This window comes from Phyllobates terribilis, unplaced genomic scaffold, assembly GCF_046119375.1.
Source record: "Phyllobates terribilis strain yellow unplaced genomic scaffold, ASM4611937v1 Scaffold_13__5_contigs__length_258822181, whole genome shotgun sequence".
Classification (NCBI taxonomy): domain Eukaryota; kingdom Metazoa; phylum Chordata; class Amphibia; order Anura; family Dendrobatidae; genus Phyllobates; species Phyllobates terribilis.
In genome coordinates this window covers 131,835,615-131,860,469 of record NW_027362773.1, presented here as the reverse complement: position 1 = coordinate 131,860,469, position 24,855 = coordinate 131,835,615, and the positions used below count along the sequence as shown (strand labels likewise).

Below are 24,855 nucleotides of genomic sequence, written 5' to 3'. Positions count from 1 at the left end.
GGGGGGACATTAGGGACCTCTTATTTAGAAAAATCTCCAGTGTGAGGCTGCTCACTCTTTTCTTAAAAGGAACTTGTACCTTGGAAATTGATATTTATTTACAGTCATGGGGTTAATCTGCAGGTAAATAGCATTACAACGCTGCCTGGCCGCCTTATTTGAAAGCACAGCTACCAGGACAAACCAACTTATTCCCACCCTGGAGCTGCCAGCTTTCAGTCAAAGGGGGTGGTGGTAGGAGCGATTACAGTCACATCTCGCAGCACCGCTCACTATACTGTGTGTGGTGGCTGTAAGCATGTCCTTTGATTGACAGCTCACGGTTCACAGCAAGCTGTCAGTCAAAGTGCAGGGTCGTGCTTACAGCTGATGCAAACCCAGTATAGTGAGCGATGACTGTATTCTCTCCCAGCACCACCCCTTTTACTCAAAGTTGGCTGTTCCTGGGAGGAAATGAGTACATTTTCTCCCAGTGGTCGCGTTTTCCAAGTTGACAGGCTCCCTTTAATTATAAAGAGCAGCCCCAGTCTGTAACAGGTACTCTATACACAATATACCCAATATGATTTTCTATATTATGACTGGAGACAAACATCCAAGCATTGTCGAGCGGTTGCAACCACATCTTATTATGCTGTATTGTATTCTGCTAATTTGCTATTATAGAAGTAAAGGGAGTTGAGAGACCCTCTGAGACTGTTACAGACGACAGCTCTGCCGGCGTATCACTTGTCTCCCACCGGTGAACACCTTTGATTTCAAACCGTCCAGACAACGAGGGGACGCCATTAGCAGTTCCTGAGGTCAATTTACTTTGACATTATGCAGGAAGCAGAACGGCAATGCGGCGGGGTGTGCATAAGCCCTTACATGGCTCCTACATGGAGTCTAGTAGTTAAAAGGGCCGTGTAGTCCCTCAGAGTGTTCATTGCATACATATATTAGAGACACGGCTTAATAAGTGCTGAGAGTAATTTCCCTGTAGATATGAATCAACTATTGACTTTATTAGCTCCTCGGCGGCCAGGGATCATCTGTCCAGGACCCAATACACACACAGCGTCTGATAAACATTTTTATTAGAACAAATTTTCACTATACTTCTTGCATAAATTATGTATATAAGTATATACACTGAAAATAGGGAAACATAGTGAGAAACTCTGCAGGAATCTTACCAGGAAGCAGTCACCATTGACTCACAATGTGGATTGAGGGAACAATGTCCGATGTAAGAATAACCCCTCATAAAGGAAGCGGTGATCTACTGTTTCGGCAAGGTTGTGCCAGTATATAAACCGAACCATAAGTGCTTTAATATAAATGGAAACATTGAGATGGAAGGGACAAGCTCATTAGCTGCCTTTACGGTTTGGACACAGCTGTCCGGTGTCACTTCCAGGTATCCTTCAACAGAGCAATGCTCAATGGACATCTCGAAAGAGTCTCAACCAACAAATGCATAGTCTTTTCTCTGATTTCTGTATCAATCTTTATACAGATGTCTCCTTTTATGTAAGACATTGTTTCTATATACACATCTAAATCTGGCAGCCTTCCAGTGTGCGGACGCATTACCGACCTTCTTTAAACAAGCCAGATATGCCTTCACTAGATGTAAAAATATGTGATTGCTCATCACCGCCTACAACATTAGGCGAGTAGTTTTTAAGACCGGGAGAAAAAAAAATAAAACCTAAAATTATAATACAGGGTGAAAGAACGCATTACGGATATAGTGGAGCTTAGCAAAATATATTGTGGTCCAGTCAACGGGCTCCATACAAACTTAGGCCGTTGGGTTGCCTATATGGCCTCAAACCTCATGGTCACACATTTATATTACTGCGTAGTATGGCTACTTTTTGACAAGCTGTGAATGTAGCGTTGCGGTATGTAAAGACATACCCCGAGTACGGTACATTCACACAGAGACTGTTCTGCAATGTATTGTTCATCGGGCCTGTATATGGAAAATATTCTGAAAAACACAAAACTCAAAGCAATGGTAGACTACACATAGACTAGTTCACACAGAAAATCCTTTTTCCAATACTTTGAAAGCCTTGTGGCAGTGACTTCAGGCTAATTATATGGCAGCTTATAGGTTTTTGAAAAACGATGACCTGAATGGTGTATTCTCAGGTGCTTGGTGTTTAAAGACATATTTTCCTCAAAGAAGCCTTATTTCCCTCTCTGTAGGCTGCATTTGATAAGCTTGTGAATATAGACCCATATTATATTGCAGTAATATGGCAGTTAGAACTTTTGGCAAAGTATGCCTATATACTTCAACCAGACGGTAAGCACTAAAGGCAGCACAGTTCTTGTGTAACACAGTATGGGTTGTAAAGAACAGCAAAAGATGTGCTTCCATTGATCATGTGGTGAACAGTATAAAACCCACGGTTTTCCCCCCAGAAAAGCACAGCGGACCTTCCCCAGGTCTTGGCTTTCATAGACCATGTGGCACTGTTTTGCCACCATAATCGTGGTCTATATTGTAGAGTTGTCCACTTCCCACCTGGTGTCTGTCCTCCATCCCTGGAGAAAGTTGCGATGTTTGAGGGCTCTTGTGCTTTTCGAGGCTGTCTGTGGTGGTTTCAAAAAAAGGAGGAAGAACAGAACCAAGGAAGATCTGCTTTGAAAACCACATTAAGTTCCTCCCGGGTTACATCTCGGTAATGAGAGCAGGGAGTTGACGGGGTGGATGTCTCAGGCGTAGTATGTGTCAGTTTTTGCCATCTGGCAGTACATTGTCATGGCAAAAGTAAGTCCGAGGATCTATAGAAACAAAGAGAATCTTAGTTCTGGTAGAGACACTAGATCTCCTGTCACTAAATCAAAATGTATTAGAATCGATTTAATGAAGTCAATTAAGTTAGACCCCAAAACTTACATGATACTGGTCACTAACTTTACTTATAAAGGCAAATCTGCAACACCAGTAATGACCACTAGATAAGAGCGGCGCTGCTTGTTTTCTAGTATACAACCTCTTTGTACTGTTGTCTCATCTGGTGCGGTTTTCTAAAGAAAGTGTCTTTATAAATTAGTTGCCTTATCCAGCTCTGAGGCCCCATTCTACTTTTACCAAAACTACTTTTTTATATCTATATATCAACGCAGCTTGCCAGGCTCTTGTGTTTTTCCTGCTACTGCCATATTGTACATATTATGTAAATGCAATCATTTCTGTGCTATGGACAATTAGCGAGTGACATTACTGACACTTGCTTACTATCCCTGGGCAATTTTTTAAGAAGATTTAATATGTAATATTTGCTTCTGTGTTTTAGATTTTGTTCTGTATCATAGAATTGTCTGACATGACAATTTCAGGGAAGACTACAGGTATACTGTATACAGGGCCCACTACATGTGAACCTATTAAGGTGGTCAGCAAGAGCCTATTTGTCACCAGTATTTGCCATATGCAATCAAACCACACACTAGAATTTCTGCTTTCATGAATGGTCGTCAGCTTCATAAATAATGCAATATTCTTCCTCCATATTCACTTTCATTCCAATCTCATGTGCTCTGCAGGTCATAGCCTTCATACCTCATGTCTAGAACTGCAGTTAACCTATTCTGTAGAGAATACAGGACCATTAGAAAGATGTCACAGCTGGAATGGACTGACCTGTACAAGAGCGGTGCAGAGCCCAAAGATCCCGACCGCCAGGAGATTCTCATGGAGCCAGATCTTCACTGTGTCATAACAAGGCTGAAATACAGCAAAGCACATCTGTGAGCAGCAGCATAGTCTCTCGGCTTATGTATAGACACCGAGAAATCTATACCAACTTTTTTTTTTTCTTTTAATAGTCCCTGCTTTCATCAAAAACCTGGTGATAGATTCCCTTTAAGGTCATTCTTCCATCAAAATAAGTGATCACCTATTTACAAGATAAGTGATAACTTATTGAACACTGGGACCAGCACCAATAAGCAGAATGGGGCACTTTTGTACCCCGTGCGTGTGCTCGATGGCCTCTCCATTCACATTCTATGGGGCTGCTGAAAGTACTTGTCAGCCTCATAGAGAATGAATGGAGCGGCCGTCAAGCATACACCCGGGGGACAAAAGTGCCCCATTCTGCCAATCAGTGCGGGGCCCAACGGTTGGACCCCACCGATCAACAAGTTTTCACTGCACAAGTACTTTAATATTGTACATTAGATAGAGAGGATTAAGCCTCAAAGTGGGTTATCTGATGGAAGTAATTATTTGTTTATGAATTGTATAATAATTGAAATGATTAATATTAGTAATAATTGCGTGGATCGTCCTGATTGAGCACCGGTCTCGCTATCCCAGAAGTTTTGTGCTTCTGCTCTTGCAACAGAGGTTAACAGCTTCCTCCCCCTGTGACAGTGATGTAGTAAAGGGGGCTGGTTGTGTAGCTTAGTATGATCGGCTAAGCCAGCCCTTTTAAGCACATCACCGTCACTGAGAGTTGGAAGAAGCTCTCGTCCTGTGTTGGCAGAATAGCATTAGTGGAGTTTCTTGGTCTATATAGGAGGTCTGAAATAGGAAAATGCACTTGTCATTTATAGACTTCCATTTTATAACATCTGTATTATCATTACCATAACTAGACATCCTGGGTTATTCTGAATTTACTTTACAATAGGGGTCAATGGAACAGAAAGGGGCACAGAAGATGTAGATGAAATACAATGCCTAAAACTGACCTCTGGATGGTTTTGCCTAAAAATTTTCATGGCAAGTAATGGTTACAGAAATCATCATGTAAGTGTAGGGATTTTTCTAGGATTGTCATAATTTTTTTTTAAGCAGGTCAGACATTTTCCAGATCCAAGAGATCATATAACTTACAACCTGCCGACTACATAGTGAAAATCTCTACATATCTAGTAACTTCTGTTTTATGCATTTTTTTATTTAGTGCGTTTCTAAAAACTATTTTTTTTTACCAGATATGTTCCAAAATAAATGTTTCACTTAATCAGTGACAGAGGATTCTATTTGATACAGAGGATCTGGGATTTTGGAGTTCTCTCTCAGAAATGTAGAGGTGTAATGATGCGATTCTGACTGCATGCAGTCACCACTAGGTGGAGCTAACTGTATACGACTCGCTTTGACATCATTAAAGAGAATCTATCAGTAGGATGAACCCTCCTAAGCCGTCTATATGGGCATGTAGGTCATGGAAACGGAATAAAATTAAACCTTGATATCTTTGATCTGATATCTTATTCCAGAGAAATCAATGTTGTTCTTAATATGTAGGCATTACCAGTGTGAGACATGTAAAGACTGACAGTTTGCTCTTCTTATCTCCATGTCTCACACTGGTAACACCTTCTTTCATTTAAAATAAGCTCTGGAGGCAGATTCTCAGAGAGATCTATATCCGGTCCATAGATCTTAACAGCTCATTTACATATTAAGAATAACTTCTCAGTAATAAGACATTGGATCGCAGATATCAAGGTATATTAATCAGCTTCCTATGACCTTATAGACGGCTTCCCAGGGTTGATCCTACTGACAGATTACCTTTAAACGGATATTCTCATAATCAGAGCTTACCACTAGTGATGAGCTAGCGTGCACTATTAACCCTTTCGGCGAGCATGCTCGGGTGCTCGCTGAGTATTTGGCGTGCTCGGCATTTCTTTTAATATCACCGCGCCTGCAAGTGTCACGGCTGTTTGACAGCTTTGACACATGCAGAGATAGCCTGTGGCTATCATTAAAAGAGATGCAGAGTACGCCAAAATACTCGGCGAGCACCCAAGCGTGCTTGGCAAAAGGGTTAATAGAACACGCTCGCTCATCACTACTTACCACCTATAGTGATATTTGGGTGTCCTTAAGGTAGATTCACTATCAATCAGACACTTACTGTAGCGGGGAGACAATAAATTGTGATTCTAGCAAGCAGCGCCCCTTCAATACATCTGCTGCAGTAAAGACTTTGATCTCTGCATGAGAAAGTAGCCCTTCATCCTCGGTGAATGAATATTGAGAAGATAAATCAGTAGTAAATGATGCAAAGTTGAACTTTAAGAGGATATAAACACTGGTATATACTGAAAACTGTATACTTGTATGTGCATTTTTTCCAATTGAAACAGGTAAAAAAAAGAAACCCACAAGGGGCTCAAAAATGCTCATCCCTGTTGTGAATCAAGGCCTAAAAAAAGTGAGAGGAATGTTTAAGCAAAAAACTAATCACAAGTTCAAGGATCAGTCAGTTCTGTAAGATCTCTGCACAATTCAATGGCGCCCTGCAGGCACAATGTAAAGCTGCATTGTGTCAGTGAATAAAAGACCACATACCGCTTTCCACCATGTCCCAGGAGAGTGCAAGCCACAGTTCTCACTGAACTCCAAGCAACAGGAATCTGGGACCCGGCTCATATTATACACCTCGAACCAGTCTGTGTAGTTTGACACCCCACAACACCGAAACTGCAGGAGCAAAGAGAAAGTCACAGTCAGCATGCGTCATCGGGACTCCACATCGGACTTTTCCAAGGACAAAACCTTCCATGTCCCATTTTACCTTCCTTTTTGTCATAGGGCCTGATCTGTCCCTAACAATCACATGGCTATTTCCTATCCTGGCCACCATTTTGTCACGCTACTGACTGTAGCTACAATATTACTAGGATTTTTAATAGGTTTACATAGGACTGCTGGTAAACCCAGCAGAATTTTTTCCATTGTATTATTCATTAGAGTGTTTGGTCGACTTCCTTAAAAAAATCACAATCGCTTCCTTAGAAAAAAAATTCACAATCGCTTCTCAGGCAGTTGTAGACATATAGAGTATCAGATTATTTATTACAATACGTAGCCAGAAATGTGAGTGTAACTGGCGTATTTTAGGCGCCTCTGCTAGTTTCTGTCTCCATGATTGTTTGGTAGGCGGGTCTTCTTTCAGTGATTCAGGAGCTAAAGAGTAACCAATCAGATGTCTCCTCCTGCTGCCTGTGTAGCCAATCAGATGTATCCTCTTGCTTCCCCTCCTTCCCCTTATGCAGCTTCATCTCCCTCCTCTCCATTTTCTGATTTACACAAGACACAGGTTTTGGGGAGGATAAGGATTACAGAAAATTTACAGAAATACTGTTAGAATGTGGGAAAGATGCGGCTTGCCTCTAAAAAGATTGTATGTTTCATATAAGGACATGTACTACTAATTTATATGCCCTTTTCTTCTTTTTATTAATGCTGGGGAAACAGTTTGGCAAAAAAAGGTAAAGTCTCTCCACCCTCAGTCATGGTCCCTGCATAATAAACCCTGAAAATACTGTCAGGAATGAAATGCATGAATATCTGACAAGTTTACTGTAGTTATTGGTGTATATTGTATTAGATCACATTGGAAAGATATTTTTCCAAATTATATAGAACATTTTGGATATGTATAGTATTAAGGGCCACAAATGAACATCATAAGCCCTATTAGGAAATCTAAAAAGTTAATAAAGACAGGTAAGCCATTGTTATTAGAGTTGGTGTGAAATGATTCGCATGTCCCAGTCCATTGGACACGACAGAGGTCTGTGGCTGCTGCGAGGCAGCTGTAGTACCACCTCTTACCTGAACTAGTATTTGCCAAACATTTTTATTGTCTGGAATCACGTAGTCATCTACAGGGCTGGAACTTATTATCTCTCGGGAAGGTGCCGATATTTGGACTTTGGGATGTTTATTACTTACATCAGTTTGGATGATGCTCCATGCGTTGGTGAGGCCGATGTTTCCCTCGGTTCCATACAAGTGCAGACCCTTCTTCAGATCTTGTTGTGCGTACCTATCAATCTGAAAAGAAACACCACCTCAGTGAGTATAACCAATGAAATCTGAAATCAAAGGTAAACCTTTCAGAGGATGCGATCTAACGAGATATAAATATCCTTGTGTTACCAATCTCTTGGAGTGATGGCGCGTTCCAAGCTGCCAGTACTAGAGCTGAAAGGATGAGTTACAGCAATCCTGACTGTATGTCAATGCAAGTTTCACACTAACAGTCTCCATCCATCGTGCTGTTTTCATAAAACATTGAAAGGTATTCTGTTACTAGGATCCCATCTAACATATTCAGCACCTTTACCCTAAAGCATATCATACCCATCAGTAGTTGTGACATGCAGAAGAAGTGTTGTGCTTCAGGAGCATCCAGCAACTAGAGGGGTTAACACCGTCACAGGAGACAGGGAGTGTTTTAGCAGAGCCCCAGGGGGATTGTGGGAAACTTGATATTGTCGTCTGGCTGAAGCCGAAGAGAAAGGTGGTGTGTTATCTGGATCTGACAGAAGGCAACTGAACAGGATTCAGATCAGGAGAGAAATTAAACAAAGGTCAGATAAACTCCCTGAACTAACAGTGCAGAGTATTATCAGGCAGGAAGATAAGGACTGGAAGGAATTGTGCCACAAGTATCATCTCCCTCATCAACCCCCCCCCCCTCCATCTCCATGCAGGATAAAGAATGCTGTGTACTACTGTGTCCTTGTGAAGGAAAAGCCTGGTTGTGTGGTGGGAGTGTGCTGCTAAGAGATCTAATCTATGCTGAATTATGCTACTGAAGAGACTGTAATACTGTGCCTTGTGAAGAAACTACTGGAGCCGGTTGCTCAAGAAACTCAGACTGTACTGTAATGAAGATTGTTGCTGTAATATCCCTGAATTGCACTGGCTGTGCTTCAGATTAAATTCCACTGTTAAACTGTTGAAAAAGACTCTTGTCAGATGTGTCTGGTCAGCAATTGAATCTATCGTGTGCCTGAGAGAAGCAGCAGCCTATGGTCGCCCTGAGTAACGGTTGCCCCAGGATTCCAAAGAATTCATGAAACCCGTCTTGCCCTATCTGAACCTAGAGGCGTGCGTGTAACATTGGTGGCCCATACGGGGAATCCTGAGCAGGAATTAGCGTATAGAGGGAGAAGAGGAAAAGTGTCTGGAAAAACACAGCAGCACAGCACCTCAATTCAACTCTGCTACACCAGTTAAAGGGGACTAGCCCTAAAGAAAACTCACTAACAGCAATGGATGTGGAAATACAAATGGACAGAATTAGTGAGCTGCTTCTTCAGTTAACCTGTGAAGAATTGAGAACAGTAGCAGAAAATATAAAGATGTCAGAAGAACAGATTTCTAAAGCACACAACCGCAGGCAACTGTTAGCTGCCATTAATGCAAAAATGGATGAGCTGGGGGAGAAAGAAGCTGAAGACGTCATGGGGACATTCCTCCAGGAGCTAACACAGTTTCTAACCAGGTTGAAGTTGGAGGATGTAGGGGCGGCACCAATTACCAAAAGCGGGAGTCTCCGTCCACAGACAGAACTACAGGAATTGAAAGAACAATTCAAAGCCCTAACAACAGCTCTGCAGGAATCGACCAAAACCTCTGAACGGGTGACAGACTCAGACAGAACCTTTACCGTGCTCGGGTTAGATAAATCGGGAAGACAGTCCTCTCTAACACCAAAAATCACCATAAGGAAAGAATTCAAGATCGTGGGACAAATTGGAGAGTGTGAACAGAAAGAGAAACTGTCTTATATGAACTTGTTGCACCAGATCGTTGCAGGCTTACAGAAAGGCTACCAGCCAGATGAGATCGTTGAGGGGGCGGTGAAAGCGATCAGCCCAGGACTGAACCTCCGTAGTATGCTAGAAATGAAGAGTCAATTGACCTTGCAACAGCTGAAGAGGATTTTAAAAGGGCACTATAAAGAAGAGCGTACTTCAGAATTGTTCCACCAACTCATTAACCTCTCACAGAAAAATAATGAATCACCCCAAAGTTTTTTGTTCAGAGCAATTGAACTGAAGGATAGACTGTTGTTTGCATCCAGAGATGTAGGAGCGGGGGAGAAGTTTGATGCTGGACTAGTCCAGAAGAAGTTCTTCAGATTATTGGGAACAGGGTTAATCAGCAAAGACATCAAGTTGCAGCTGAAACAGTACCTGAAGATCCTGGAATTCATGACGAAGTCCTAATTAAAAAAATGAATGAGGCAGCTAGTATGGAGTCAGAGAGCGAACAGAAGTTAATGAAAGGCTCTGCTCCTAAAATCACCAAAATGAGTCAGCTGAAGTTGGAGACCACCGGTGGCCAGTCCGAAGATCATCATGTCCTACCTCCAAGAGGGAACCTTAAATCACCAACAAAAGAGAGGACTGCCAGCGCTGACTGGGAGGAAGTAACTGGGAGGAGAACTGCGAGCCGAACTGATTGAGGTGAAAAAGTTGATTCGTTCCAGACCAGAACCTGTATCCCTTAGACCCAGGATAGCATTCCAAAACAGAAGATACCCGGCTTGTGAGGCGTGACGTTCATCAAATCAGAGTGCGGTGTGTGTCCACTGTCTAAGATGTGATGAGGAAGGACATTATTCCAAGGAATACCAATGGTCACGGTCGTTTGGGTTAAAAGACAGGAGGTTGCCAGTGCGGGGTGACTGGTAACCGCGACACGGAGGAGGCCCCAGAGGCAAATCCAAATCTCACCAAACCCCAGAACTGCGCATGAGGTAAAACGGCTGAGTCGGTACTATCCCCAAGTGTGTTCCTATCTACAACAGCTGCAAGAGAGACAGGGGGCATCAGTTACTTAATACCTAGTGCGGAGGTCAAACGATATACCCCTGGGAGGAGGATTCCTCAGTCAGTAAAGATAGCCTAATTAGCTTAATCTGTGAAAGGTGCTTTATACAGTGCCAGCTAGATGGACTCCTGGTAAAAGCACTGTGAGACACAGGAGCCCAAGCGAGCCTTTTAAATGAAGAATGTGCTACTGGCCACATACATGCCTTCGGTCGCTAAAAGAACTCTTAGGAACAGTAGAACTCCACAGCAAAGCTGTCAACCAGAACCAAATCCCTTTCATAGGCTGGGTGGAAGTAACTTTCCAACTGAGGACCACGAAGAACAGCAACACCATTGAGCTTTTGGTACCTTTTCTTGTGACCAGTGATCAGAACGTGGCAGAGTTTCCTATCCTGGGTTATAATGTAATCAGTGAGGTCATCACGAAACACAAGTCAGGGACGCTGGTGGTAGATGAAATTGCCACATCACTTGCCATACCCAATGCCATGGCGGAAAATGTGATTCATAGAGTAAAGAAAGCACAGGATACAATGGACCTAAAAGAAATCAAGGTAGGCTGGCGCCCAACCATCATCCCTGCAAACCAAATGGTGGGGGTGAGGTGTGGAGTCCAGGTAGAACCGGGAAGAAAAGTCCAGAAAAGACTGCTTGTGCCAAAAAACTCTTCAGAACTTCCGGAAGGCCTAGTTCAAAGTGAGACTGTGCTTACGATTCCTACTGGTGAGTTTGCTCGAGTGACCGTACCGGTGATGAATACTACGAAACACTAAATTAGACTGGATCCAAAGACTGTGTTAGGTCACATTGAAACCGTTAAAATGGTATATCCAGCCAGTGTGAGACCCACCCAGGGGTCTACTGTGAATTCAGTCTCCCAACCAAGGAACAGGAGTTGCCCAGGGGAAGAAATTGCACGACCCACCTCAGGGTCCTGGGATCTCCCAGTATCCCTGGAACACTTGTGTGCTGTAGATATAGCGATAGCAAAACAGATGCTGAGAGAAGAGTGTCATGCATTCAACAAAGATGACTCTGATATAGGCTGTATCCTGTCGTTGCAATTGAAAATAAATTTGAAAGACACAACCCCAGTAACCAGAAGTTACATGTCTGTGCCGAAACCATTACACCGTGAAGTGAAAGAGTATTTACAAGACCTAATCAACAGAGGTTGGGTCCAAAAGTCGAAGTAGTCTTATTCCTCTCCTATTGTTTGTGTTAGGAAGAAGGACGGTACGTTGAGACTCTGCTATGATTACCGGGAACTAAACCGAAAGTCAGTACCTGATCGGCACCAGATACCAAAGATTCAAGATATGCTGGATAGCCTAACAGGAAGTACCTGGATCTCTGTCCTTGATCAGGGTAAAGCATACCATCAAGGGTTTGTTGAAGAGTCCAGTAGACCCTTGACAGCATTCAACACACCGTGGGCGTTATATGAGTGGATCCGCATACCGTTTGGACTCAGTTGAGCTCCAGCAGAATTTTAGAGGAGCATGGAGACCTGTTTGGAAGGATTGAGGGATGATATCTGCCAGCCGTACTTGGATGATAATGTGGTACACAGCAAAACTTTACGGGAGCATGTTGAACACGTGAGGACCGTATTACAGCGGTATCAACAACACGGAGTTAATTTGACCCCAAAAAAGTGTGAACTGTTCAAAAGGCAAGTCCGATTTCTAGGGAAAAGTGTGTCCGGAGAAGGATATACCATGGACCCAGCAGAAATCGCTCCAGCACTGGCCTTAAAAGACAAGCGGCCCTCTACTGTTGGGGAGTTGAGGCAGATCTTAGGATTCCTCTCGTACTATCGTACTTACATTTGGAACTTCTCCAGGATTGCCGCCCCACTATACCTCCTCTTGTGGGGGGGCAACAGAGTCAACAAAACCAATGGAGAAAAAGAAGAACGCAGGTAGGACCGGGCTTAACAAAAACAACGCATTTTCGTCCCAACAGCCCATTCTCTGGACAGCAGACCACCAGGAGGTATTGGAAGAACTAGTAGACTACCTGGTAAAACCACCCATCTTGGGATATCCGTATTTCAACTTACCATTTGTTCTTCATTGTGACGCTTCTCAAGTTGGACTGGGAGCTGCCCTGTATCAGCATCAAGATGGAAAATTGAGAGTCATCGGTTACAGTTCTAGAACGTTGACAGACGCCGAGAAGAATTACCATCTACATTCCGGAAAATTGGAGTTCCTGGCATTGAAATGGGCTATCTGTGAACGATTTAGAGATTATCTCTACTACAGCAAAGAGTTTGAGGTATACACTGACAACAACCCTTTGACCTATGTCCTCAATACAGCCAAACTGAATGCAAGAGGTCAGAGATGGGTCGCTGAACTAGCTGACTTCAATTTCAGCATCAAGTACAGGCCAGGAAAATGCAATGCGGATGCTGATGGATTGTCGAGAATGCTACTAGAGCCTGAGGAGTTCATGCAAGAATGCTCGGAGGAAGTCAGTCTGGAAGCAATTGAGAGCACCACCCAAGCAGTACAAGCTTATCAAGAGGAAGACACACCATTGTGGTGTCTGTTGAGGGTGGAAACCACCATAAAAGCAAGAGAACAAATCACCCCTTGTCCATTCAACAACTTCCAAAAGGAAAAATCCATAGAGCACAACGGGAAGATCAGATAATTGGTAGAATACTACTTTATGTGGACCAAAATCGGTTTTCAAGTAAACGGAATAGAGATAATTAGTCACCAGCAGTATCTGTTTTAGTTAAAAAAAAAAAGGACGAAGCTCTACCTCAGTGAATACGGTATCCTGTATCGTAAAGGAGGACAAAACTGGCAGTTGGTACTACCCAGAGTATTCCGTAGGTTGGTCTTCAAAGAACTCCATGAAAACATGGGACACCTGGGAGTGGAAAGGACAACCAACTTGATCTGTGAACGTTTCTTCTGGCCGTACATGTAGAAAGAAATTGAGAGGTACGTGACAAGGGAGTGTGGGTGTCTGAAAGATAAACGTCCCAACACATCAACCCGGGCACCTATGGGCAACATCCAAACTACGTATCCATTTGAGATGGTCTCAATAGACTTTCTACATCTCGAGACGTGCAAGGGTGGTTACGAATACATATTGGTGGTGATGGACCATTTTACTCGATTTGCCCAAGCATATGCCACCACCAATAAAGCTGGTCGAACAGCGGCAGAGAAGATCTTAACTGATTTTGCTTTGAGGTTTTGGTTCCCTACGAGGTTATATCATTACGAAGGAAGAGAATTTGAGAACAAGCTCTTTGCCCAGCTAGGAAAGTACTATAGAATTCAGAGATCCCACACAACGCCCTATCACCCAGAGGGTAATGGACAAGTGGAACATTTTAACCGGACATTATTGTCGATGTTGCGCACTTTAACAGCTGAGGAGAAGAAAGACTGGAAGAGTTCTCTGTCAAAAGTGGTACATGCCTATAACTGTACAAAGAGCGATGCAACAGGTTACTCACCCTTCTTCCTATTGTATGGACGATCGCCAAGACTGCCAATCAACATCATGTTTGATACTCCGGAGTCAGAGACTTACAGAACCTATCCGGAGTACGTTCGGAAATGGAAGGAACGGGTGGCAGAGGTATACAACATAGCGTCCAAAGTGGTTACGCAAGGACAGAGCTACAGTAAGGAGTACTATGATCGAAAATGTTATGGAGCAGAATTGGCACCGGGAAGCCAGATGCTAGTCAAGAACATATGTGAGAAAGGAGATCCAGGAAAACTTTGTTTGTACTGGGAAGACAAGGAGTTTGTGGTCGTAAAGAGGAAAGCCAATGACAATCCAGTGTATGAAATCCGATTGGAAAGAGGGGACAAGAAAACCAGAATAGTCCATCGGAATTTATTACTACCTTGTGATTATCTCCCACCACGACTTCCCAGAAGCAGACTGACATCGACCGAGATCAACTAAAAAACCATCACAGATTGAAGCTCCGCTGGTGGATAGTGACCTTGAAAGTTCCGATGAAGAAGAGCACACCATTGTATTTCTCGGACTGTCAAGGAGAGGGATGTACCATCCTCAGGAGAGTGAACTAAGTCCCGAGGCTCCAGACTTTGTAGGAAAGAGTACAGATGAAGTCCAATTCAGATCTGATGATTGAACACCGGTCACTGGAAAGAACGATCGACGCTCAGGAGAAGTGGAATTACCAGACCATGTGGAAGCAGGCGATTCTGGAGAAGTACAGGAATTTACAGAGGCAGTTCCAGGAGCATCTGAGGAAGCACGGGAAATGAGTGTGGCGGAAGAAACTTCTGTGACTGAAGAACCTGTGGTATCTGAGGAACAACCCACCAGGAGGATGTCGACTCAAGAAGTGAGGAGGCCCGTGATGCTGACGTATGAGACACTTAGTGAACCGAGTCAAGTGCCAAGGACTGTCGACTGTAAGGTATCTCTGCCTACGGACCAGGTAAGCCCACTGGAGTGGTATTCACCATCGACAGGCAGTATGGAAGATGTTGCCTGGTGGAAATAATTGTTTTCATGCTTTGATTTTCCTTAAAAGACTTTGTACAAACAAAGAACTGTTAAGGCCTAGTAAGAGAGAGAGCTGGTTGAAGATATATGAAAAGCTCCAGCTGAAGAGATGCTGTTTGTGTTTATTGTTTATTTCTTAAAGGAGTACTACAAGAAAAAAGGTTGTAGAATAGGTTGTAATAAATGTTTATAAATGTTATGCCAATTTGTATATAAAGTTACTCAACTTTCACCACTATCTCAGAATTGGTCAGATTGACCAATTAAGATGAATGTCGAGGATGACATTTAAAAAGGAGGGAATAGTGTGACATGCAGAAGAAGTGTTGTGCTTCAGACGCATCCAGCAACTAGAGGGGTTAACACAGTCACAGGAGACAGGGAGTGTTTTAGCAGAGCCCCAGGGGGATTGTGGGGAACTTGATATTGTAGTCTGGCTGAAGCCAAAGAGAAAGGTGGTGTGTTATCTGGATATGACAGAAGGCAAATGAACAGGATTCAGATCAGGACAGAAACTAAACAGGTCAGATAAACTCCCTGAACTAACAGTGCAGAGTATTATCGGGCAGGAAGAGAAGGACTGGAATGAATTGTGTCACAGGGATCAGTTCCCTCAGCAAACCCTTCCCCCCTCCATCTCCATGCAGGATAAAGAATGCTGTGTACTATTGTGTCCTTGTGAAGGAAAAGCCTGTGGTTGTGTATGCATAGAAGTGTGCTGCTAAGAGATCTAATCTATGCTGAATTATGCTACTGAAGAGACTGTAATACTGTGCCTTGTGAAGAAACTACTGTATTGTTACTTGAGCCAGTTGCTCAAGAAACTCAGACTGTACTGTAATGAAGATTGTTGCTGTAATATCCCTGAATTGCACTGGCCGTGCTTCAGATTAAATTCCACTGTTAAACTGTTGAAAAAGACTCTTGTCAGATGTGTCTGGTCAGCAATTGAATCTATTGTGTGCCTGAGAGAAGCTGCAGCCTATGGTCGCCCTGAGTAACGGGACCCCCAGGATTCCAAAGAATTCATGAAACCCGTCTTGCCCTAGCTGAACCTAGTGGCGTGCGTGTAACATAGAGCTCACAGTAACATCGCGTACCAATGTCAGAATATTTGTGCCTCACAAAATATATTCCTATAATCTGATACTATGGATAGAGGGATAGAGGGGCTTGAATTTTACCTTGACTATAAAAATGCATCCTATGTGCAAGAATATAACTACTATAATACTGTCACTATATACAAGCAGAGACTAATGGGATATACAGACACTGAACAAGAAAGTAATGCTGGGATGTGCATATGCTAACAAGCAGGCAATGCTGAGATGTGCAGACACTGAGCAAGCAGTTAATCCTGGAATGTGCAGACAATAACAAGCAGATAATGCTGGGATGTGCAGACTCTGAGCTAGCTGATAATGCTGGGATGTGCACACACTGAGCAAGCAGGTAATGCTGAGATAAGCAGATGCTGAACAAGCAGGTAATGCTGGGATATGCAGACACTGAACAAGCAGGTAATGCCGAGATAAGCAGATGCTGAACAAGCAGGTAATGCTGGGATGCACAGCCACTGAACAAGCAGGTGATGCTTGGATGTGCAGACACTGAACAGGAAGCTGATGCTAGGATGTACACACAATGAACAAACAGGTAATGCTGGAATGTGCAGGAAGCTAATACTTTGATGTGCAAACACTGAACAAATAGGCAATACTGGGATGTGCAGATACCGCACAGAAAAGTAATGCTGGGATGTGTAGACACTGAACAAGCAGGTAATGGAGATGTTCAGACACTGAATAAGCAGGAAATAATGGGATGCTAAACAAGCATTTAATGCTGGGATTTACAGATGCTAATAAGGATGTGTATATAATATTTTTTCCACTCATCCCTTTATTTGTCATGCTTTGGTAAAGATATACAATATATTTAAGAAAAGAAAAAACCTAAAAGGAAGCTGTGTGCGCGGCAGTGCAGGGAGTGTAATCTGCCCGGCCACACACACTGTTATCAGGGAGGATGAACAGGTCTGATGAGGGCAGTATTATCCAGAACAAAGACTGTACAAAAGCTGCACATGGCAACATGAAGGAAAACAGATCTGATGGTGATGGGGAATCAATGCGCTTTGTGTGGAAACAAACAGAGAACAACCATTTAACCACTCAGCCCTAATCTGCCATCACATCTGACACTGAGCACTCCGCCATTATCAGCAGTTCCGCAGATGAACCTGGCCTTCAACCAAACGCATTGTCCTCTGTATATAAAGGATGAATATCGTCAGGCTCGGTGTGGGAGTGCCACGCTGAAAATTATGTCTCGTAAACATGGCGTGTGTGCGCAATAAGCACATGTATAACGGCTACAGGACGACCTCATAAGGGAATTGTAGAACAAAATTACAATTAGGTAAGTACTGAGAAATCTGTGTGTCTCTCAGGAGACCACCCATTTCTCAGCGTCCTCCTCACTGTTCTGTGTGTGGCTGTAAGACAACTGACTGCAGCAGAAGCCTCCCTGCTGTGCCCATCTGCAGTAGGACAAATATATTTAAGCTCCTCCCCATTGGATAAAGACGTGGCCTTAGTCAGCCAACAGATCAACAGTTGATTAACCCACGTTGTCTGTAGGATTTCTACAAGACTGGCTGTTTAAAGGGTTTTTCCCACGAACACAAAATCATTTTAATCAATAGATCTTGGAATAATAATAATTCCACAATTGGATGTGTTTAAATAACATGTTCCTGTGCTGAGATAATCTTATAAATGTGCCCGTGCTGTGTACTGTGTAATGGCTGTGTCTGACCGTACAGGAACATGGTCTGATCATACCACATCTCCTGGGCAGGGGAGGAAGCAAACGAGTATACAGACAGTACAGCACGGGATCACAGCTGATTCTTTTTGTGAGGTAAAACATTTCTCTGCCTGTATTTAAACAATGTTTTACTTCAAAGAAAGAATCAGCTGTGATCCTGCGCTGTAATGTCTGTATACTCATTTGTGTCCTCCCCTGCCCAGGAGATGTGGTATGATCAGACCATGTTCCTGCACGGTCAGACACAGCCATTACACAGTACACAGCAGGGACACATTTATAAGATTATCTCAGCACAGGAACATTTTATTTAAACACATCCAATTGTGGAAGTTATTATTATTCCAAGATCTATTGATTAAAACCAACTTTTGTTCGTGGGAAAACCCCTTTAACCCCTTTCTGGCCCAGGGCGTATTAATACGTATCTGTGCCCTGGGCCTTATGGGCCTGATACGTATTAATACGCCCTGGCGATTTCGCCCGTACACAAGCGGTGCGGGCGAGATCGCCACCGGGTGTCAGCTGATTGTCACAGCTGACACCCGGTGCTATGTGCAGGGAGCGGTCCCGCACCGCTCCCGGCACATTAACCCCCGAAATGCTGCGATCAAAATCGATCGCAGAATTCCGGTGGCAAGAGGAGGTAAGCGCTATACTTACCTTCTCTGCCGGCGTCCAGCGGCGTCTGAGTCCCGGATGGTGCCATGGTGACCCAACATCATCATGACAACATCCGGGACACCAGGAGGCAGGAAGTTGCTTTGGTCATGCGCAGTGCACGACCAAAGCAACTTCTCCCTGTGCAGCGCTGACAGGCTGCATGGCATAGGAAGCTGCAGCTCTCTATGTCATGCAGCCGATCAGGCTGCAAAAAGTGAAAGTCCCATAGTGGGACAATGTGAACAAGTAATAAAAATGTCAGAAAGTGAAAAAAAAAATTGTAAAAATATTTAAAAAAAATGAAAAAAAATAATAATAAAAAAATAAAAATATATTGTACCCATAAATAAATAATCTTATGAAAAATAAAATAAACCAATAAAAGTACACATATTTGGTATCGCCGCGTCCGAAACGACCTGACCTATAAAACGGTCCTGCTAGTTAACCCCTTTAGTGAACACGATAAAAAATAAAAAACAAAACATAAAACTATGTTTTATCATATCTCCAAACAAAAAATGGAATAAAACGCGATCAAAAAGACGAATGTAAATAAAAATGGTACCGCTGAAAAAGTCATCTTGTCCCGCAAAAAACAAGCCACCATGCAGCTCCAACAGCCTAAAAATAAAAAAGTTATAGCTCTCAGAACAAAGCGATACAAAAACAATTCTTTTTGCTATAAAATAGTTTTTATTGTGTAAAAGCGCCAAAATATAAAAAAAAATATAAATGTAGTACCGCTATAAACGTACTGACCCAAAGAATAAAGCTACCTTATCAATTTTACCACATACAGAACGGCATAAAAAAACCTCTAAAAAACAATTCCTGAATTGTTGGTTTTTGTTTATTCTGCCTTCTAAAAATCAGAATAGAAAGCGATCAAAAAATGTCACGTGCCCGAAAATGGTACCAATAAAAACGTCAACTTGTCCCGCAAAAAAACAAGCCGCCACATGACTCTGTCGGCCGAAATATGGAAAAATTATAGCTCTCAAAATATGGTGATGCAAAAACTAGTCTGCAAAAAAATGCGTCTTTTAGTGTGTGACAGCTGTCAATCATAAAAATCCGATATGAATCTGGCATCGCTGTAATCACACCGACCCAAAGAATAAAGTCATCTAATCACTTATACCGCACGAGGAAAGGCGTAAAAAATAAACTTTAGGGTTAGGGTTGTGCTAAGGTTTGAGTTAGGGTTGTGTTAGGGTTAGGGTTGGGGTTGGGCTAGGGTTAGGGCTGTGCTAGGGTTAGGGTTGTGTTAGGGTTGTGCTAGGGTTAGGGTTGAGGTTGGGCTAGGGTTAGGCTACTGTTAGGGTTGGGCTAGGGTTAGGGTTGGCCTAGGGTTACGGTTGTGCTAGGGTTAGGCTAGGGTTAGGGTTAGGCTAGGGTTAGAGTTAGACAAGGGTTGGGCTAGGGTTAGGGTTGGGCCAAGGTTAGGGTTGGGGTTGGGATTTTTTCAGAAGTAAAGAAAAAAAATGATGACGATATGGCGACTAATGTTGAGCGCAAGTGCTCGCTACTTGAGTTTGCATCGGGTGCTCGGGTATGCACCGAGTATAGTGGGTGCTCGAGTGACATGCTCGAGTCTCCGCCCCAAATGTTTTGCAGCTGTTATACATGCACGAGCGATCCCCGCATGTTTTTTTTTGGGTGTCTAATAACCGTGAAACATACGGGCAGGGACTCGAGCATTTCACTTGAGCACCCGTGATACATGGTGCATACCTGAGCACCCGATGCAAACTCAGATAGCGAGCACTTGCACTCAAGACTAATGACAACTTATTCAATATGATGACCTAATGTTATCAAATTCTGTGTCGTACCTCTGGTTCAAAATGTTCACTATACCCCTTGATAAAATCCTTGAGGGGTATAGTTTCCAAAATGGGGTCACTTGTGGGGGGTTTCCACTATTTAGGCACATCAGTCTCCAAAGGCGACATGGCATCCGCTCTCGATTCCTGCCAATTTTGCGTTCAAAAAGTCACATAGTGCTCCTTCCCTTCTGAACTCTGCTGTGCGCCCAAACACTGTATTTTCCCCACATATGGGGTATTGGCGTACTCAGGAAAAATTGCACACCAGTTTTTGGGGTCCATTTTCTCCTCTTACCCTTGTGAAAATAAAAAAATTGGGGCTAAAAGATAATTTTTGTGGAAAAAGTTAGATTTTTTTAGTTTCACAGCTCCACGTTATAAACTTCTGTAAAACACTTGGGGGTTCAGGGTGCTCACCACACATCTAGATAAGTTCCCTGAGGGGTCTAGTTTCCAAAATGGTGTCACTTGTGGGGAGTTTCTACTGTTTATGCACATCAGGGGCAGATCTGCTAATTATTCAAGCAAATTTTACATTCAAAAAGTCAAATGGTGCTCCTTCCCTTCCGAACCCTGCCGTATGCCCAAGCAGTAGTTTTCCCCCACATATGGGGTATCGGCGTACTCAGGAGAAAATGCATAACAAACTGCATGGTGCAATTTATCCTGTTTCCCTTACGAAAATGCAAAATTGGGGGCCGAAAAACATTTTTGTGGGAAAAATGTAAAAATTTTATTTTTACGGCTCAATGTTATAAACTTCTGTGAAGCACCTGGGGGTTCAGGGTGCTCACCACACATCTAGATAAGTTCCCTAAGGGGTCTAGTTTCCAAAATGGGGTCACTTGTGGGGGGTTTCCACTGTTTAGGCACATCAGGGGCTCTCCAAACGCAACATGGCATCCGCTAATTATTCAAGCAAATTTTACATTCAAAAAGTCAAATAGCGCTCCTTCCCTTCCAAACCCTGCCGTGCGCCCAAACAGTGGTTTTCCTGCGCATATGGGGTATCGGCTTACTCAGGAGAAATTGCACAGCAAACTGCATGTTGCAATTTCTCCTGTTACCCTTATGAAAATGCAAAACTGGCGGCTGAAAAACATTTTTGTTGAAAAAATGTGAAAATTGTATTTTTACACCACACATCTAGATAAGTTCCCTAAGGGGTCTAGTTCCAAAATGGGGTCACTTGTGGGGGGTTTCCACTGTTTAGGCGCATCAGGGGCTCTCCAAACGCAACATGGTGTCGGCTAATTATTCAAGCAGATTTTACATTCAAAAAGTCAAATGGCGCTCCTTCCCTTCTGAGCCCTGCTGTGCGCCCAAACAGTGTTTTTTCCTCACATATGGGGTATCTGCGTGCTCAGGGGAAATTGCACAACAAATTTGGGTTCCATTTTTTCCTGTTACCCCTGCGAAAATAAAAAAAATTGGGTCTAAAGTAACATTTTTGTGAAAAAAGTTAAATGTTAATTTTTTTCTTCCACATTCCAAAAATTCCTGTGAAGAACCTGAAGGGTTAATAAACTTCTTGAATGTGGTTTTGAGCACCTTGAGGGGTGCAGTTTTTAGAATGGTGTCACTTTTGGGTATTTTCTGTCATAAAGGCCCTTCAAAGTCACTTCAAATGTAATGTGGTCCCTAAAAAAAATGGATTTGTAAAATTTTGTTGCAAAAATGAGAAATCGCTGGTCAACTTTTAACCCTTATAGCTCTCTACTAAAAAAAAATTTTGGTTCCAAAATTGTGCTGATGTAAAGTAGACATGTGGGAAATGTTATTTATTAACTATTTTGTGTAACATATCTCTCTGATTTAAGGGCATAAAAATTAAAATTTTGAAAATTGCGATTTTTTTCACAAATAAACGCAAGTGATATCGAAGAAATTTTACCACAATCATGAAGTACAATATGTCACGAAAAAACAATCTCAGAATCAGGGGGATCCATTGAAGCGTTCCAGAGTAATTACCTCATAAAGTGACGGTGGTCAGAAATGTAAAAATTGGCCTGGTCATTAACGTGCAAACCACCCTCGGGGGTAAAGGGGTTAAGGATCATCCAGTAAATGCAGAAGACTAAAAACAGGGCAACTGTATTTCCTCTATCATTTAAACATGTATTTTTAAGTTTTATGTTCCTTTAAGACGACTCCACTGCAGGACTTGAGAACAACTACCGTGAACAATGTATGTAACTGTATACCCAATATGTTGCCCCTGGTCGACCAATGATTGTATATTGTGCTATGGACAACTGTACAGTAAAGCACAGCAGCCTACAATTACCTAAGTAGTAAAATAAGAAATGATGTTGATACGGTATATTCCTGCACTAAGGATTCCAAAATAATGGTGTCCACCTGGGCCATGGGGGACCGTGACTTATACACTGTGAGCATATCCGGGCACATATATGTCAAGTAGTGCACACATGTAGCATTAGTGCTGAGCTACGTGAAGGGAGCACAACTATATATGGCCTTCATTATGACTCCTGAACCGCAGTTACATATGTGCCATCATACCATTCCTCTTCTAAGAACCAATGCGTCCAGTGAAGCTCGCCATGTTGAATTATGTATACACCCAACACAAAATCTCTACATATGTACAGTACAGACCAAAAGTTTGGACACACCTTCTCTCTTAAAGATTTTTCTGTATTTTCATGACTGTGAAAATTGTACATTCACACTGAAGGCATCAAAACTATGAATTAACACATGTGGAATTATATACTTAACAAAAAAGTGTGAAACAACTGAAAATATGTCTTATATTCTAGGTTCTTCAAAGTAGCCACCTTTTGCTTTGATGACTGCTTTGCACACTCTTGGCATTCTCTTGATGAGCTTCAAGAGGTAGTCACCGGAAATGGTTTTCACTTCACAGGTGTGCCCTGTCAGGTTTAATAAGTGGGATTTCTTGCCTTATAAATGGGGTTGGGACCATCAGTTGTGTTGTGCAGAAGTCAGGTGGATACACAGCTGATAGTCCTACTGAATAGACTGTTAGAATTTGTATTATGGCAAGAAAAAAGCAGCTAAGTAAAGAAAAACGAGTGGCCATCATTACTTTAAGAAATGAAGGTCAGTTAGTCCGAAAAATTGAGAAAACTTTGAAAGTGTCCCCAAGTACAGTTGCAAAAACCATCAAACGCTACAATGAAACTGGCTCACATGAGGACCGCCCCAGGAAAGGAAGACCAAGAGTCACCTCTGCTTCTGAGGATAAGTTTATCCGAGTCACCAGCCTCAGAAATCGCAGGTTAACAGCAGCTCAGATTAGAGACCAGGTCAATGCCACACAGAGTTCTAGCAGCAGACACATCTCTACAACAACTGTTAAGAGGAGACTTCTCTGGGAACTCCTTCAAGATTGTTGGAAGACCATTTCCGGTCACTACCTCTTGAAGCTCATCAAGTGAATGCCAAGAGTGTGCAAAGCAGTCATCAAAGCAAAAGGTGGCTACTTTGAAGAACCTAGAATATAAGACATATTTTCAGTTGTTTCACACTTTTTTGTTAAGTATATAATTCCACATGTGTTAATTCATAGTTTTGATGCCTTCAGTGTGAATGTACAATTTTCAAAGTCATGAAAATACAGAAAAATCTTTAAATGAGAAGGTGTGTCCAAACTTTTGTTCTGCTCTGTATACAATCGGAGGCATGCTCCCTTGACTGCATATAACTATATGGCTGTGTGCAGGAGCCCCAGGGCTTTACATAAATACTTCTACTCTATTTCCTATTCTTTATCTGACTTTTTTTCTACATTTTTCTTTGCTTATGGGCAGGTGATTTTCCTGCATCATGGTGATCATAAGCAGTATATAGCTTCCCATACCTGGTCACATAACATATGGCCAGCTCTAGGTTCACATACTTTTTTATGTCCATGTGGTTTATGACGAGTGCAGTACTGGCTGCACAGTAACTATGTAATAATCTGGGTTTCCGTTCACTTGACTTTCTATATGGACACTTGTATAGTATGGAGGAGGTTTCCTGTATACAAGATGCAGAATGATCACATTGCAGCCATTCATCCGGTTCACCAAAGTAAAGAACGATCAGTTCCCCGTCTATGTACACAGTATTGGTACCAAGACAGTAGTGTACATGACTTATCTTATTCTTCAGAGGAAATAATAATTTCTTGAGTCTGTAAAAGTGTCAAAATCCTGCATCCACAATCAGTCAAATCTGCTGTGGATAATTCTAATTCTGCAATAAATCTGCTCAACAAATTTACACCAAATCATGCAGATTTTGGAGCGGATTTTCCTGCGGAGTCTGAATAGAAGAAAAAAATGTCAATGGTTTTAAAACTCGATGTTTCAGATTTTTCTGTAGAACTGCAGGTATGTTCACACCTAGGATTAAAATC

The 24,855-nt window shown here is 42.5% G+C and overlaps 1 protein-coding gene across 6 annotated transcripts in view; it reads right to left on the bottom strand.

Annotated features, from left to right (window-relative positions):
- Window positions 1-1,087: 1,087 nt before the first annotated feature.
- TSPAN4 (tetraspanin 4) overlaps window positions 1,088-24,855 on the bottom strand; it is a 791,893-nt gene continuing 768,125 nt past the window's right edge. For all 6 annotated transcript variants that reach the window (XM_073658686.1, XM_073658688.1, XM_073658689.1 and 3 more), the window contains 4 exons: window positions 7,709-7,810; window positions 6,320-6,451; window positions 3,647-3,730; window positions 1,088-2,784 (listed from right to left, as the gene is read on the bottom strand). In XM_073658686.1, coding sequence (XP_073514787.1) covers window positions 2,716-2,784; window positions 3,647-3,730; window positions 6,320-6,451; window positions 7,709-7,810 — 387 coding nt within the window. In that variant the 3' untranslated portion in view covers window positions 1,088-2,715. The remainder of the gene's footprint in view (window positions 2,785-3,646; window positions 3,731-6,319; window positions 6,452-7,708; window positions 7,811-24,855) is intronic.